General features: G+C 40.6%; 1 protein-coding gene across 3 annotated transcripts in view; it reads right to left on the bottom strand.

Moving 5' to 3' along the window:
* Positions 1-749: 749 nt before the first annotated feature.
* crybg1a (crystallin beta-gamma domain containing 1a) overlaps positions 750-17,718 on the bottom strand; it is a 72,643-nt gene continuing 55,674 nt past the window's right edge. For all 3 annotated transcript variants that reach the window (XM_074659929.1, XM_074659931.1, XM_074659930.1), the window contains 15 exons: positions 17,089-17,228; positions 15,837-15,963; positions 15,718-15,753; positions 13,453-13,616; positions 13,159-13,285; positions 12,647-12,792; positions 9,207-9,333; positions 9,005-9,034; positions 8,808-8,920; positions 7,545-7,677; positions 7,291-7,430; positions 5,290-5,413; positions 4,987-5,145; positions 3,294-3,456; positions 750-1,883 (listed from right to left, as the gene is read on the bottom strand). In XM_074659929.1, coding sequence (XP_074516030.1) covers positions 1,795-1,883; positions 3,294-3,456; positions 4,987-5,145; positions 5,290-5,413; positions 7,291-7,430; positions 7,545-7,677; positions 8,808-8,920; positions 9,005-9,034; positions 9,207-9,333; positions 12,647-12,792; positions 13,159-13,285; positions 13,453-13,616; positions 15,718-15,753; positions 15,837-15,963; positions 17,089-17,228 — 1,818 coding nt within the window. In that variant the 3' untranslated portion in view covers positions 750-1,794. The remainder of the gene's footprint in view (positions 1,884-3,293; positions 3,457-4,986; positions 5,146-5,289; positions 5,414-7,290; positions 7,431-7,544; positions 7,678-8,807; positions 8,921-9,004; positions 9,035-9,206; positions 9,334-12,646; positions 12,793-13,158; positions 13,286-13,452; positions 13,617-15,717; positions 15,754-15,836; positions 15,964-17,088; positions 17,229-17,718) is intronic.

The following is a 17,718-nucleotide window of genomic DNA, read 5'->3' as shown; positions in this document are numbered from 1 at the left end:
TCCCTGCGATCGATGCCCGTGCGTTGGTTCCTGCAGCATTAGCATGCTTGCTGGGAGCTCTTGATGTCTTTGGCAGTGACTGAGAAGTGTTATTCTCCAGGCTGTAACATTGTCACTAGGTGTTGGAAATCCCTCAACACTAGCTAGCTAGTAACTTAGCTATGTTCCACGCACAGATGTAACTGATGTGTTTTATCCAGCGACTCCTGGTCTTTATATCAGCTGGGAAGAGATAGAACGAACGAGCCCCGTTGTATGTGTGTTGTAGTTTATCAGGACTTTTACTCTATAATGACTGTGACTTGAAATGTAGTGAAGAACTACAGGCCTACTTGTCATAAATAGTGGCCTACTGAAGTAAAGGCAAAATTACAGATTTTAAAAAATACTCAGAAGTACACAAAAGAACTTTGTTTCAGTAACGACACGTAGTTTGCTACTTCCACCCCTGCTCTATGGTCATTCTAGTGGTACTCGTTCATGAATGGAGCTGCTGCTGCTTGGTGTCATATTACTGACATTTTAGAACAAGCTTGACCGGTCATAGTTTGTCCTCCATAGTATAAATGTGTGTACAGCTTTGTGCATAATATAGGCCTACCTCAGTCTATTTCTATGCAGCAGTGGATCATACAAAATGGTTTGTAGCTTGCTCTGGTGAAAGCAATTCCACCCCAAATCCATGGAAGATGGATTAAGTCACTTGACCTCTAACAAACTGCCTGTCTGAGTTTCACAGAAACAGATAATTAAAATCTAAAGAAAGACAATGTTTTATTTTCTAAAAAAAAACAAAGAAAGAAAATCACATTCATATTTTCATGTGTAACAGTTTTCTCTTATACATTCACATATTTACAATCAACAGTGGGCAGCACTGTCATTGCAGTTCTGCTTTGAAATTTAAACTCAAATCTATACACCTGATGCTTATGTACAATCTAAAGCAGTAAAGTACAATAAGTGTAAAAATGTAAAAAGTCCTAAAAAGATATTAAAACTTTACTATAGATCATTTTGGATCTACATTAATAAAAAGAAAACATCTAGTCTACATAAATCTTTGGAGTGTAGGCACATCGGACGTGATATTGCAGCTGTCACTATATACTAAACATGCCAACATTATGGTCAGAAAACACACATTGGAACCAAGCAGTAGAAAAGTACCATACAGGAAATAGAAGGATGCAGCATTGAAACAGGGCTGAGTTCTCACTGTATGCAGTGGAAACGTAGAGAGGGTGCATGGAGTCTTTGGTATATAGTGATCCAAATCAAGTGGCAAAAAATAAGCAACATTTCGTACACTCATTTATTCAATACAAGTTCTAATGTTGATCCAGTCACTGGTTACCCTCCTCAACAAGAGTTTAAATACTACAGCTGCTGTGGCTCAGAGGGTAGAGCAGGACGTCCACCAATTGGAAGGTCGGTGGTTTGATCCCCGGTGTAACACCCGGGTCACATGTCGATGTGTCCCTGAGCAAGACACTTAACCCCAAATTGCTCCCGAAGGCATAGCCATCGGTGAGTGAATGAGTATTTAGATTAGATCCTGATTGGCAAAGTTGGCATCTTAGTAGCCTCTGCCATCAGTGTGTGAATGGGTGAATGCTGACATGTAGTGTAAAGAGCTTTGAGTGGTCGGAACACTAGAAAGGTGCTATATAAATGCAAGTCCATTTACCATTTTACAAAAAGGTGCAATCATTGCGCAACCCGGCCCATTTCTGTGGTTTGGGCTCCACAGTGGAGCTGCATCACAGGGTTCAGTACGATTTGTGAGTCAGATCACAGGATATCCAAGGTCCACCTTTGGTTCAATTTTCTCTCATTCCATGTGCTGAGGATCACCTGGTTCTTGTCATACTGATGACCACCTAAGAAGCCAACAACAAAACACAAGTCAGTGTTTTTGCACTTTAAAACATTTTTAGACTGTTGACAACAACTGGTAATCAAAATCATTATTTAAACCAGGTGTTTAGTACAATATGTGGTTAAAGCAACAACTGTCTGACTAAAGCCAAAACTGAAGTTAGTGAGGGCGCTTGTGCAACCAGCCAGATATTTTCCATCATGCACCTCTTCAGTACACCAGGAGATGAAGCTGTTGGTTTAGGGCTGATTGAATCTCAATCACATACTCATATAGTTGAACCTTTTTAATATATTCCATAAAACATAACGCGACTAGGGCTGTCAATTATTCACTATAAATCACACATTTTTTATCTGTTCTAAATGTACCGTAAAGGGAGATTTGTCAAGTATTTAATACTCTTATCAACATGGGAGTGGAAAAATATGCTGCTTTATGCAAATGTATGTATATATTTATTATTGTAAATCAATGAACAACACAAATCAATGACAGATATTGATCCAGAAACCCTCACAGGTACTGCATTTAGCATAAAACAATATGCTCCAATCATAACATGTCAAACTGCAGCCCAACAGGCAACAACAGCTGTCAGTGTGTCAGTGTGATGACTTGACTAGGACTTGCCCCAAACTGCATGTGATTATCATAAAGTGGTCATGTCTGTAAAGGGGAGACTCGTGGGTACCCATAGAACCCATTTACATTCACATATCTGGAGGTCAGAGGTCAAGGGACCCCTTTGAAAATGGCCATGACAGTTTTTCCTTGCCAACATTTAGTCTAACTGTGGAGTGTTATTTAACCTCCTTCACAACAAGCTAGTATGACATGGATCACACATGGACATGGACCAATGGATTCATCAGGTTTTCTAGTTTTATATACCAGTATATTCACTCTTCCCTAAAACTGAGCCTCTACAACCTCCGAAAGACCCAATTGCCTTAATAAATTAGTGGCATTATATGTTAAATAGGGACAGTGCAATATGTTGCCTCTGTGTAATATTGGGCTATTGTCTGTGCAATATGGGCAAGACGGTAGACGGTGCAGTGCACTACCTAATGGTGTGTGTGATGGTATGTGCCATTATGCACGTGGACTGTGTATGTGTTGAAACATCTGTTTCTGTCAAACTGTTTCCCTGTCTTAGGTGGAATCCTTTATCATTCTTGTTTGATGTTGTTTTAATTTAGTGCTTATAACTGCAGTTGGACGGAGTCCAGGAAAAATTGCCCCACGGGGACAATAAAAGTATATCTTACTTACTTGCATTAAAACAAATTTGCGTTAGTTTGTTGTTGCTGCGTTAACGTGTTGTTACTGTGTTGTTACTGTGTTAACTTTGACAGCCCTAAACTCAACAAAAAATATGTTTTAAGCTAAGACAAAGCTATCTGACCTTTGACCTCAAGGACCAGGTCAGGCTTGAGGTGGCAGTGCACCAGGCCATCTGGGGTGATGTTCCACAGGTGGTTGCCTGTGCCTCGCTCCGGGGTAACACAAAGCCTGTTGCCCTCCATCACCACACTGCCTGTGGTCTCCAGGTAACAGTCCTCAACCAGCTGGAGACATAGAGGGCATCGTGGATGAGGAGAAATGAGTAAGTATTGGTTAGTTTTCCTTGTTAAACCAGTTGTTATACTCTGGCAAACTGCTGGCCATTCATTCTTTTGTCATTTGTGCAGAGCACAAACTGTAAACTACAGAGCTCTCACAGGATGCATGCCTCTGATGCCGCCGCCTTTGCTGCCACAATCTCCTTAAGGTACGGAAGCCCTGAGTGGCAAGTGAGAAAAATAAATTCTGGTGATCCATTATTTAGGTTTTTTGCCAGGATACATTTTTTAAGTTACTTTTTTTTCCACTTGCCTTTCAGGGCTTTCGTAGTAATATATTATTTCATAATAGAAAGTATTTTCGTCAAAATACACACACAAAACCGTAAAAAAATCCATTACAAATTATTGAGGTTACATTAAAAAACAATAAAAACTCGTCATTGTCCCCAATGCTGCATTGTTTGAGATATCCTGCTAACTAACGGACAGGAATAAAAACAGAACCTCTTTGCTGGAGGTGACCAGCGGAATGAATGAAGTCTATTGAATTCATGTTTTTTCCTGCTTCACATATCGTCTTGTTCACGTCCTTGTTTTCAAGTACACAGTCACAGTAGCTAAAATAAGTGTGCCAGAGAGTAGAGGGTTTTCACTACAGTCATCTTTCAAACTACTGAAATAGTTCCTACAGAAAAGTAACAGCCGTTCCAAATAATCACACTTTTTGTGCACAAATTTGACATTTATGACTCATATGTGGCACAGACACTGTTACTGTAGGGTGAGTACAACCACAAGACTGTCAGAGAGCAAAATACTGAAGATAAAAGGCGTTTAAGGCCATACTACAAGTATTTGTAAATGGAACACTTCTGTATCTCCTGTAGGTGCTGTTTGAAGAAATTGCATGGCCATTAGCTATATAAACAGCCTGGTGTGTTGTCCCTGTGGGCTTCCGTAGAGTTTCCACAGATGATGTGGATAGAGTCTGCCTCACAAGGAATAATAATGCATATGATAATAAACGGATAAAAAACAATGGTCTTTCCCACCACAAATAGCCTACTGGTGTACCTCACATATAGCCTGTATCCCAGGAAGAGGTGAACACTACAGTTTGATCACCAAGTTAAACTTAATACTGAGTTGAAACTTTATTAACTGATGGTTGTTTGTTTTCGGAGCTGCTGCAGGACATCTACTGCTCCTACGTCCATGCTATTTGCATCAATAATAATCTCAGTAAATAAATTGAAATCGAAAATTGAATGAAAATGTCCCTGCTCGTGTATATATATATATATATGCTCGTGTGCATATTGGGGGTGGACCCGTTGTAGAAACGTTAGACTGTAACGGTCCTCAAACCATTGATTAGTTTGATGGTAGAAGACAGATCAGTATTGTTTATAGATAGATTATTTCTATCCATCCTAACGACTCGACTGGACCTGTTCTTGGACTTGACTTGGACTCGATTAAGTTGGACTTGACTAGAGCCCTGCTCTGATCAGCGTTGGTTTAATGTTGTACCTTGCAGGAAAGCAGCCCGTCCCGATAGAGCCAGACGTGCTCTAACCCTCCTGTCTCCTCCACAGCCTGAACCCTCATCAGCTTGATGTCATCCAAAGTTCCTGTCAGGGACATCACACCTCCCGTCTCCTTGTTCCGCAGACGGACGTACATCTGCTTCTGTTGGAGGAAAACACACATTTCATTTATGTATACATGTCAAAGTCATTCACAACTAGATGTGTGACTTATATTCCTCATCACTAACTTGATGTACTAAACTAAGTCCTACAATTATGTTTTGATTCATCCCTCCTTCCATACCTGGAGTAAAGGACGTAGGGATCCTATTTGCTGCCAGCCGCTCAACTGCCACAAATCAGCCACTTGACTTGGCAGGAGAAGCAGCTGTCGACCTCGGTAGTTACTGCCTTCATACAACACCCACCTAGGGAGACGACAGCCGTGTTCAGCTTCACAAATGTGCGACAATGTGGGACAATGTAGAAAAAAAATCTCATATTTACATTTCAAGCTGAGCTTCATGATTTACAGCTGTCACATGTGTCCTCACATCTCTGACATGTTTACTGCTCTTAATGAGAACAGTCCCGTTCTAAAGGCTAAGCTAACACCATTTAAGGGAATTTCATGTGTCCCTGTCAAACTTTGTGCAGGAATGTGAACATTTACATGTTTTTCCACTGATCCCTGATCCTCAACACATTAGTAGTTAAAGGTTGAAGGTTTGCAAATTGAAATATGTATTTAAAGGTGGAGTCGGCGGCGGCGGCGGCTGGTTAGCTCAGTCGGTAGAGCGAGCGCCCATGTATCGCTAAGGCTCAGTCCTAGCAGCGGTGGACCGGGGTTCGAATCCGGCCTGTGGTCCTTTCCGCATGTCAACTCTCTCTCTCCCCCTTTCAACACTCTATCCACTGTCCTATCAATAAAATGCTTAAAAAATGCCCCCAAAAAAAATAACTTAAAAAAAAAAAAAAAAAAAAAGGTGGAGTCGGCCATTCTGGTCCCTGCATTCGACTGCAGGGTCTAGATGAAGTTCCGGTGACATTTCACAGAGCCCTTTTACCCCCAAAAAGGCCCTGGTTGGGCGGGTGGAGTTTGCGCACACACACACACACACACACACACACACACACACACACACACACACACACACACACACACACACACACACACACAGCAGCGCTGCTTCAACGGCTTCAACTCGTGTACCACATCCAGCATTTTAGGACGAGAGGAGATGTTTGATAACATTAAAAGTAAAGTTCGGTTCTGCTGTCGGCTTCCCGTCTCATTAAAAACAGAGAGAGAGAAGAAGAGAGAGAGAGTTCGCGAAGGCAACGGTAACGGTAGAAGAGGGAGACACCATGGTGGTGCCGTGAATGAGAGAAAGAAAAGTTATTTTCTGATTGTTTCACGGTGTTAACATTCTAAATCACAAATAAATAACCATTAAACACTCAACAGATGATCTACTGAGGAGACAGACTCTTAGTTTCATTTCATTCATCACATCCCACGTTCATCAGTAAATACATGCAGCAGTAAATAAAGTCGCAGTGAGATGAAACGTAACGTTTATTTTTTTCTAAGGTTTATTTTTTTCTAGTGTGTTTTTCAGAGCAAACAGGCGACACACTGAACGTCAGGCTGCAGAGTGAGTTTACTGCTGTGACCACCAGCAGCCCTCGTCTCATGTCATGTTGCTTTTTCAGAAGTCAGCAGACTAATTTGCCTGATCTTAGCAGGTCTTTAGACCGCGGTGGAAATGCAGACAACAGTGGGCTGAGGAACCTTTTAGTCCCTTGAAAAGTAGTTCCCGGGACTGAAAGTCCCTTTTGATGGAGTCCCGGCTTTTATTTCCAGCCAGAGCCAGGGCTCTGTATGAACACCGTATTTTGTTTCAGCGCACACTCAGAACGGACATCTAGCGGGCCGAGATATTTGCTGAATTTGACAACAAAGTGTAATAGAGTTGGTGACTGCACCTTTAAATTGCCACCCATAACAAGTTTTACCAGTTCACATAAATTTAAGGTCTAAGGTACACTCAACTGAAGAGATGAAGAAAATCAACATTTTGTGTGCAGAAATGTATATAAACAACTTTAAGGTTAACTCTAAAACACTGATAGCTTCAGTTTTGTTCTGTTAGTATGTGTATCTTATGACCTGTCAATCAAGCTAAGGATTAATAGCAGGTTTCATCTGCGTTCTGATTGCTAGTGATGCAGCTACTACTTTGATCCATTTAGACTGTGCCATTAGAAAGAGAATAGTGGACATTTGAAAACAGTGACATACATTCCTCCCTCCACCACCACGGAGCGGATGCGTGTGTCCAGGCCTGCCTGCAGCAGGTTCTCAGCTCCATTGGTCAGCAGCACTCTGCGACCTCTACAGCCCACCTTACTGAACAAGACGATGGAGGGCAGAGACATCTCCTGAACAACAAGACCACAAAGATTCATTCCTTATTAGTCTCACCCACAACGATTCCTTTATCACCAACAGCACAGAGTGAGCATCACAAAGGGCCCAAATGTAGCTTTACTCACATGTCCAGCAGTCTGTATGGAGCGAATGGTCGAGTCTGAGGACAGGAAGCCCATGGCCTCTGTGTTGGGGTATTCTCCCTCCTCCAACACATACATGTTCTCTGTGAACTGAGCTCCTTCATAAGCCACCCAGCTGACACAGAAACACACACATTATTGTTGTCATATTGTTCTTCAATTTTGCCATTAACTCTGTATCCTCTTTAAAATCACCTCTTATATCTAGGGCTGTCAAAGTTAACATGATAATAACGTGTTAACGCAATTCTTTTTAACGCCACCAATTTCTTTAACGCGTTAACGCAACTTGCGATTTTTAGGTTGTAGCGGCTCAGTTTTAAAGCTAGAGTGAAGATACTGGTATCATATGAAACTAGAACACCTGATGAATCCATCGGTACCAACCATGTCATACTAGCTTGTCGCGAAGGAGGTTAAATAATGCTCCAGACTTGCTCTAAATTTTGGCGAAGGGCATTTTCAAAGAGGTCCCTTGACCTCTGACCTCTGACCTCCAGATCAGTGAATGTAAATGGGTTCTATGGGTACCCACGAGTCTCCCCTTTACAGACATGCCCACTTTATGATAATCACATGCAGTTTGGGGCAAGTCATAGTCAAGTCAGCACACTGACACACTGACAGATGTTGTTGCCTGTTGGGCTGCAGTTTGCCATGTTATGATTGGAGCATATTGTTTTATGCTAAATGCAGTACTTGTGAGGATTTCTGGATCAATATCTGTCATTGTTTTGTGTTGTTAACTGATTTACAATAATAAATATATACATACATTTGCATAAAGCAGCATATTTGTCCACTCCCATGTTGATAAGAGTATTAAATACTTAAGAAATCTCCCTTTAAGGTTCATCTAGAACAGATAAAATAATGTGAGATTAATTTGCGATTAATCGCAATAAACTATTTTAATTGATTGACAGCCCTGCTCATAACACTATTTCATACACTCTACCTCCATGGCACTTGTATTAGTGATTTCTACCACTTTATCATAAGGTTGTTTGTTATTGTCACTCTCAGCTGGGCCCCCCAAATGCTGCTGAGTTTATTCAGTGTGTTTGGAAAAGGGCTCGTTGGAACCAAGGACTGTTAAAGTTCTCCAATTAAAGAGATGCACGTGGAATTAATCTGTACAAAAGTATTTTTTATGCCAAATAAATACAGCATTCATTCTCCAGCCAGCCATGTCGAATCTCTTATACCGTAAATATCAGTGAGAGTTGTAGGTAATGTGCCTACCTGCCAACCAGCACCTTACAGGACTTGGGTGTGAAGTCCTCATCCAGAGCTGCTGAGCTGTCCTCCAGAGCCACCAGCCGTCCCTGGAAGTCTGGCTCAGAATACAGCTGCACCTGTAACACACATTAAAACAGAAGTTAGCGACTCAGCCAGGAATAATGGGTTTTTATATCAAGTCTGGAATGGAGGGATGATACCTTGAATTTTGCGGTTTCCATCAGTGTGTCCTATAAAACAGATAGGAGGGAGGTATTAACATAAACTTTGCACACATGTAAACTTTTCATTACAAATGACATTTATTCAAAACATCACAAAGGCAGACACTATTTCTTTCCTTGTGAAAAAACCTGTTTAACCACATCCTGTTTTGAACTGATCCTACACGTCGTTTCTTACATGGAAGACCGGCTGTATGGACGAGATCTTGAAGTTCTTGGCTCCCCAGTCCGCTGGGTTTGCATACAGGCCTCTCTCCAGGACGTAGAGCTCTCCACTGAATCCAGGCTTCTCAAACCCCACCCACCTGCCAGGGACACAAAAACAACATCCTAAAGATGCAAAACACCACCGTGACAGAGTTCATTTATCAGAGACAGATACAGGTCCAGCGGTCTCTTCCTATCCTGATTGGCTCTCTGATTAAATCTTTTATTCAAATATACTTTGGACATTTTTTTCCACTTTTAAGCAAACTTTCATACACAAAATAACTGAACTATAACTTAAGTTAGGGATGCATCAATACTGGATCAGATATCAGGCTGATACTGACTCAAATAGCTGGATTGGATATCGCTGACAATGGGGCCGATCTATTCAATTCAATTCTATGTTTATATACTATATACATTATATACTGGAATGTGTTTGCTGTTTAAGTTTTGACCAATTTGTTGCTGCATTAAAAGTTTACACTGGAATTATAATTTTTTTGCCAAGTTGCTGGTGTATGATTTATTATTTTAATAATAAATAACAATACAGTAAATTTAGATCTTTGTATTTATTTGTTACATTTTGTTTTACAAAGTTAGGAAAGTAATGTTTAAGTCCAGCCTGATGTTGTCTTACACATAAAAGAATGATCCAGTCACTTCCTGCCAGTGAGGCATGCAGCTGATTAATTAAACACCGGTATCGGGTCGGTACTCGGTATCGGATCGGTACTCGGTATTGGATCGGTACTCGGTATCGGATCGGTATCGGATCGGTACTCGGTATCAGATCGGTACTCGGTATCGGATCGGTATCGGATCGGTACTCGGTATCAGATCGGTACTCGGTATCAGATCGGTACTCAGTATCGGGTCGGTATCGGATCGGTACTCGGTATCGGCCGATGCCCAAAATCAGGACTGAAAAAGTTGGATCGGTGCATCTCTAACTATAGTGTAGTGTTTTGGGCTCGCGGGGGTAAAGATAACTAAATAACTAAATAATAATAATATCCAAATTAAGTGGACCAGAAAAAAGTAATTATAATAAAAGTATATGAATTCATTTTTTTCATGCTTGTCTGTGACTGGCCAAAATACATAAAATGACGCTCCAAGGGAGGATAACCCCTCTCGCTCTGCTGGCCAAGCCTCGGGCCTCGCTGCCCCGCTACCTTGGGCCTCGCTGCCTCATCTGTCCGGGCTGGACAGACAGCTGAACTACGGTGGGAATGTCGGTGTCCCGGTCTGACGTGTGCTTCTGTAACTTACTCTGCGCAGCCCGGACTGGATCCCGGCAACGGCATGGAGGGTGTTCCCACTGTCACATACTGACAGGCTTCTAGTGACACATTACGCACACAAGAAGTTCATCCTCATGCAGAGCCTACAAGGATCGTTTATTAGAAATCTAGTAAGCCGTTGTTTTACTGCTTAATAAGAAAGCAGAGATAAGCCCAACACAGCTGACTCGTCTCGATAGGAACAATATGTTTCTCACCACATCTCCAAATAATAATAAAGCTATAGCTGCCCTGTTTCAAAGAGAGGTTGTCTCTATTCCAGATGTCATCGTGGCATGTTGGGATCAGTTTGTAAATGACATATAGACTATTGGATGAAGGTCTGGATGCTTCCTCATAAATACCTAATAGTGAATAAGGATAAGGATAAGGAAGTGAACCACTACATGCAGAAATGAAAAAAGACAAAGACTTGCAGATTTGTCATTGATCATATCTTTAAAGACATAATAATGGGAAAATGTGCTGTTTGGTTTCTTCAAAAACACCAAAACAATATTTTCTTATAACAAATTTGATGTGTTTTCTTTTAATCTTTTATTCATAAATATAAATGAAACAATAAATACCGTATACTACATATTTGTTTAGTGTGATATACCTCTGGCTCTTTTGTTGTTATTATACTGAATGTGAATTGTGTTCTTATGTTTAATAAATAAAGAAAGTAGAGATAAGTATCCAACTAATGTAAAGTAACATGACGATTGATGACATGATGATTTTTGAGTCACCAGCCGCCTCTGATACATATATATATATATATATATGTATATGTGTATATATATATATATGTGTATATATCTATATCTACATCTATATCTATATCTATATATCTATCTATATCTCTATCTATATATCTATATATAGATAGAGATATAGATAGATAGATAGATAGATACATATATGCCTGTCAAAGTTGACATGATAATATCATGTAATAACGCAAATTTGTTTATCTTTTGCTCATTTCTTTAACACATTAGCGCAGCTTGTGATTTTGAGGTTGTAGCGGCTCAGTTCATCATATGAACCCTAAGGAATCCACTGGTACCAACCATGTCATACTAAGTTCATTGATTTACAATAATTCATATATACATACATTTGCATAACAGCATATTTGTCCACTCCCATGTTGATAAGAGTATTAAATACTTGACAAATCTCCCTTTAAAGGTACATTTTGAACAGATACAAAATGAATGTATCACGATTAACTATGGACAATCATGCGATTAGTCGTGATTAAATATTTGAATCGATTGACAGCCCTAGTATAAATGGAGATGGTTAGGAATCCTGATTGGTCAGTCAGACTCGACTGATTAAATCACTGACTTGGACTGCATGCTACCATGATAAAAAGAGGAAGTCTGTGCTTTTATGAGGCTGTAAAACGATTGAGCTGGCGAGGCAGATGTAAAGCAAACAGTAGAACGTTACATAAAGATGGTGATAAAGGTTCAAATCACTCAGCTGGCTGATTGACAAAAATCTGTTAACTAAAGAAACTTGTGCCATGTTTTAAATGTATTATTTAATATAAATAACTGACTAGAAATGTATTTAAACCATTGTGAAACTTTTGATTTTAAACAATTAGGTACTTAACTTGTGATTTGACAAACTGTACAGTATGTGCTGTACCTGGAACAAAGCTTCCTTTTCTCTGCAGAAACTTTGAAAAGAAGCCTGTAATCTGTAATGTAGTCTATATTTAATAGTAACTAAAGATTCACTCTCCTCGTTCATATCATCGGTAAATCCTTGCCCTCAAGAGATGGAAGCTTTTAGTCATCCTTTGTCAAACGTGACAAATCATTTACTCTAATGGATCAATCGCACGAGATTGTTCATAATTGTATCCTCTAGGGCTGTATATGTGCATGTGTGTGTGTGTGTGTGTGTGTGTGTGTGTGTGTGTGTGTGTGTGTGCGTGTGTGTGTGTGTGCTTGTACGTGTGTGTACAGTGACAGAGCGCTTAGTCAAGTATGGTAGGTGAGAAGCACACGCCCAAACACTATAAGGGCGTGGACAACACAAGCTGTGGGTCCCTCCTTCTTTATGTTTTTTTTTGTGTGTTTGTTTGACTTACACTCCACCCATGACGTTGATAGACTGAGTTTTGCCACCATGGCCGAAGTCCTCCATGCTGGGGACGGGACCCAGCAAGTCCACACTCAGCCCCAGTTCATCAAAGTGCCGCTCACTGAACAGTTTAATATGAGGGGACAGGAAATCCTAGCAAAAATAATACAGTGAAATTATTAGAAAGGGTGATCTCTTATTTCTACAACAGTCTATTAGGGCCATGTTAGGTAAAAAATAATAATAATAACGGAGCCGGTGGGGTAATATTCTGAGAAAAAAATTGTATATTCTCTGAGATTAAAGTAGTAGATTTAAGAGAAAAATCTCAGATATTCTCCCCTGGCTCCGTACATTTTTTTTCCTTTTTTTACCTACAATGGCAGAGCACTGTTTGAATGACCAGCGCAGAAACACCACAGCAATATTTCTGATATATTATATATATATACAAGATCAAACAATAAATCTTGCAGAACACCATTTCACTGTATCTGTAATATTGCTGGTGATACTTACTGCGCATACAGGCCGAAGTGACAGGAGCCCCTCCTCAGATCCTCCCCAGTCACTGCAGTGAGGATACTGCCCCTCCTCCAGGATGTACTGCTGGCCCTCGAAGTCTGCCTCCTGATAGCCCACCCAGCTGCAAGGACGGAACAAACAATTAGCACTAATATTTCACATTAGTTTGAGTCTTCTCCTGAAATCTGATCACACATTTGTTTAGCTGTTTGTTTCATATCCTAATAGTTGGCTGCCTGCCAAACAAAGATGATCACCCTGCATCTATTATCTCAAACAGATACTTACAGACCACCAAGTATCTTTATAGACCCCACTGTAGACACGGTCTTCTTGTTCTTGTCTGGTTTGCCTGTTTTCTCCTCTTCCACTTGTTGTTCTTGTAAGTTGTACGCATCACTGTCCACCTCTATGCACTCTCCATCAAAGTTGGGCTTGGTGAACACTAAGGCCTGAAGCAGGAGAGAAAGGAGTTAAAGGTGAGCTGTAGTTGTAAACACAGGCCTAAAGCTGGGTTTCCACCAAAGGTTTGCGAGACTTTCCCTGGAACTACTTTTCAAGGAACTAAAAGGTTCCTCAGCCCATTGTTGTCTGTGTTTCCACTGCGGTCTAAAAACCTGCTAAGATCAGGCAAATTAATCCGCTGACTTCTGAAAAAGCAACATGACATGAGACGAGGGCTGCTGGTGGTCACAGCAGTAAACTCACTCTGCAGCCTGACGTTCAGTGTGTCGCCTGTTTGCTCTGAAAAACACACTAGAAAAAAATAAACCTTAGAAAAAATAAACGTTACGTTTCATCTCACTGCGACTTTATTTACTGCTGCATGTATTTACTGATGAACGTGGGATGTGATGAATGAAATGAAACTAAGAGTCTGTCTCCTCAGTAGATCATCTATTGAGTGTTTAATGGTTATTTATTTGTGATTTAGAACTTTAACACCGTGAAACAATCAGAAAATAACTTTTCTTTCTCTCATTCACAGCACCGCCGGCTGTCTTCCTCATCTAACGTTACCTATTGCCCTTGCCATCTCTCTCTCTCTGTTTTTAATGAGACGGGAAGCCGACAGCAGAGCCGAACTTTACTTTTAATGTTATCCAACAAAGAGAAATGTTCTCCTCTCGTCCTAAAATGATCCTAAATCAATACTAGAGGACTTCCTTGACTGAAGTGGTACACGAGTTGAGGCCGTTGAAGCAGCGGTGCTGTGTGTGTGTTTTACCAATCAGCGACAGTCATCCCTGCAAACTCCACACTGAAAGTTCAGGTACTTTCAGAAAGTAATAGCCCCCCAACCAGGGCCTTTTTTGGGGTAAAAAGGCCCCATCAAGTGTCCTCGGAACTTAATTTAGACCCTGGTCCCTGCGGTTGAACTGCAACTAGTTCCTCTAAAGGTTCTTAGTTCCGGGGGAAAGTTCCTGCGGTGGAAATAGGGCTATAGATGTGTCTGTGTAGAGTTTTTGGCTCATTTCTGTCCTAAGGTAGAATGACAATACTTCTACAAACTACAGTGACACATGTCACATCGGTCTGTAACACTGGCTACAAGTACAGACTTTATTTCTTTGAGCTTTTACTTTGAGCTGTATCTAGGAAATGATTACACAGTTTCACAGGAACTTTCCCTTGAGAACAAGATCCTTTTGAGGAACCCAAAAGGATCTTGTTCTCAAGGATTAAAAGTAAAAAAAAAAGCCCCTGCTATGCTATAGAGAGAGAGAGAGAGAGAGAAAGAGAGAGAGAGACAGAGAGAGAGAGAGAGAGAGAGAGAAGGAGCGAACAAAGCGAGTCAACAAGAGTTTTATTCGCTTCGCTTCATGGCGTTCACGTACTAAAGGTCACACCGCAGTCAATAGAAAGCACAAGATAATTCTTTGTCATGTGTGATTAATTTGTCTGATCTCCAGTTTTTCAAATGTAGCAGAAAAACAGACTTCTAGTTCCTAGTTTATCTCCTCTGGTTCCATAGTTCCTGGAACATTTTTGTTGAAAAGGGCAATTAGCTACCAATTCCTAAATGATGAAAATGATCAACATATTTTGGGTAATTTACTGGATGAACATAAACTGCAGACACAGTGAACATCTTATTTTAGCAGTCAGCTTGATGCGGCGCGGCCTACGGCTGCAACTAACGATTATTTTCATAATTAATTAATTGTTTTTAAATTTAATCTCTACAAATCATTTTTAATATTTGGTGGTATCAGTCTCAAGTTTCTCTAAATCTATATTATGTTAGACGTACAGTACTCCAAATTCTGAGTCTTAGCCTGAGCCAAGTCATCAACATCATGAATAATATCAGTTAAACATGCCTCGACTAAACCTTTGTGATTCATGGTACCCACACCATATCCACCACAAAGTTGAGTTTCTCCCCCATCCTTTGCCTCTTAACAAGATTCTCTTAAGCGATAGTTAACAAAAGTAACATATGAGACTTTGTGTTGACACTTCAGCGTGTGTGTGTGTGTGTGTGTGTGTGCTTTCTATAAACAGCAGATATTGATAGATGCAACAAATGTAATGCAATGCAGAACACACCTTGAATTCATGAGGACGCTCCACCTTTATTGGTCCCTGTAATGAAGAGACAGATGCTTGTCAGACCGAGACAAGTGACAAAATGTGGAAACATATGTGATATATTTCATGTACTGTACCATTCGGAGGGGTCTGAGAGACCCGATGAAGGGCTCAGGGAAACCCCAGTCCTGTGGGCAGGGATACTCTCCCACCTCCAGCACTCCAACAAAACCTCCAAACCCTGGATCAGTGTACACCAGCCAGCTAAAGACACAGAGGCAGCATGGGAGGGAATGTGAGAAAAGAATGGGAGGAGGGAAAGGGAAAGTAATGACTATGTAGTGACTTTTTCTGCACAGTACTTTGAAGAGGCAACTCTGTCTTATCCTTTACCAGGGTCTGAAATTAGCACCCGCCACCTGCCAAATGTGGCTAAATTGTTGGCAGTGGTGGGTAAAATCATCACGACAGACGCCACTTTGGCAGGCAGGGAAAATGGTAGGGATGGGAATAGAGAATGGGTTCTTTGTTGTCCGATTGCCAAGGAATCGGACAACAAAGAATCCCCAGAGAGTCATGACTCTCTGGGGATTCTTCTGGGGATTCTTCTGTATTGATGCTTTCTGACTGTTACACATGCACAATGACGAAACGGCATATGCACGCTGTATCATGTTTCAGTTTGTTTGGGACCGGAGCGAGAGAAAAAAAGCGCTAAAAAGCATGGCGCTACTATCGCTACTCCCTGATAAAGCGACACTGTGAACAACAAATCCGTGTTGAAATGGGCAGGAGGAGAGTTAGTAACGTTAGCTGTTAGAGGCCGGTTGGTCCTGCTTGGCTAAATAACACATCTACTAACGTTAACGGAGCTTCCATTGAGTTGCATTATGATGCGTTCGTGATCTGTTCAAAAATGAGTATTGGGTGAATCCTATAGATTTTTTTAGAAAATTGATATAGATTTCAAAAGTGGCAGATAAAATTTCTGAGTGCCAGAAAAAAAAAAAAATACTTGCGATAGTGAAAAAAAGTTCATTTCAGATCCTGCCCTATTACACAATGACTGGAGGGACTAAATATACTTTTTCTCTACACCAGTTAAAAAATGTAAGTGCTAACCATCAATAATCAGCAGCAGTTAAAACTATGATAATCACAAGCTCTAGCCTGCAACATGCATTCCTTCATAAACAGAGAACAGATGCTACACACAGACTCTTTCCAGTACTGTCCCAGAAGAGACTGCGTCGCTGTGAGCTTTAAAACTACCACTAAGTAGCAGGATTGCTACCAACCATGACACTGAAAGATGCTTCCATAATGGAACATTCCCCGTTACTTTAAATGATTGACACAAAAGAGCCTTTGGCTGTCAGCTGAACTTACACTCCAGAGTGAACCTTAATTGAGCCGGTAGTCTGTGGGATCCCGAAGGAGACAATCTCTACAGCGTCGCCACAGTAAGATGACATCCTCCCCAACCCGTTTACCTCTGAAAACAGGTCAATTTGGGGTACGCTATAATCCTATAAAACACAAAAATAAAAATAAAATTGTGTGAGAATTTCAAGTTTTTAATTTGAGAATGTATCTAAACATATAAGGCTGGGTAACTGGGCATTTTACATTTTTAGAGTGAATACATTACCGAAGTGTCTGAGTAAGCTATAATAGTTTCGATACTGTACTTTGAGTAATACCAAAAAAACAAAAAGAATTATATTTAACAAAAGAAACCCTGCTTTTCTAATGTTAAATTTAAAATATAAGAACTTCACCTACATAAATAAATACGGTCTAAAAGTAACAAAATTATGATTATGATCAACACGTATACAGCTATTTTTAAAAACAGATATTTTCCTCTACGTTATGGCCTCTCGTCCGCACACAACCAGAGTTTTGGGTCACACAAACGGATATTTTTGAAAACGCCTTCTAAGGTGCAGATTTTTAAAACTCCTGTTACTTTGTATCGGTGTGGACGTGTAAAACGGAGCGTGTGGGAAACAATGA

The sequence above is a fragment of the Sebastes fasciatus genome, chromosome 15, assembly GCF_043250625.1.
Source record: "Sebastes fasciatus isolate fSebFas1 chromosome 15, fSebFas1.pri, whole genome shotgun sequence".
Classification (NCBI taxonomy): domain Eukaryota; kingdom Metazoa; phylum Chordata; class Actinopteri; order Perciformes; family Sebastidae; genus Sebastes; species Sebastes fasciatus.
The sequence above is the reverse complement of the archived record's forward strand: the minus strand, read 5'-3'. Positions and strand labels throughout refer to the sequence as shown.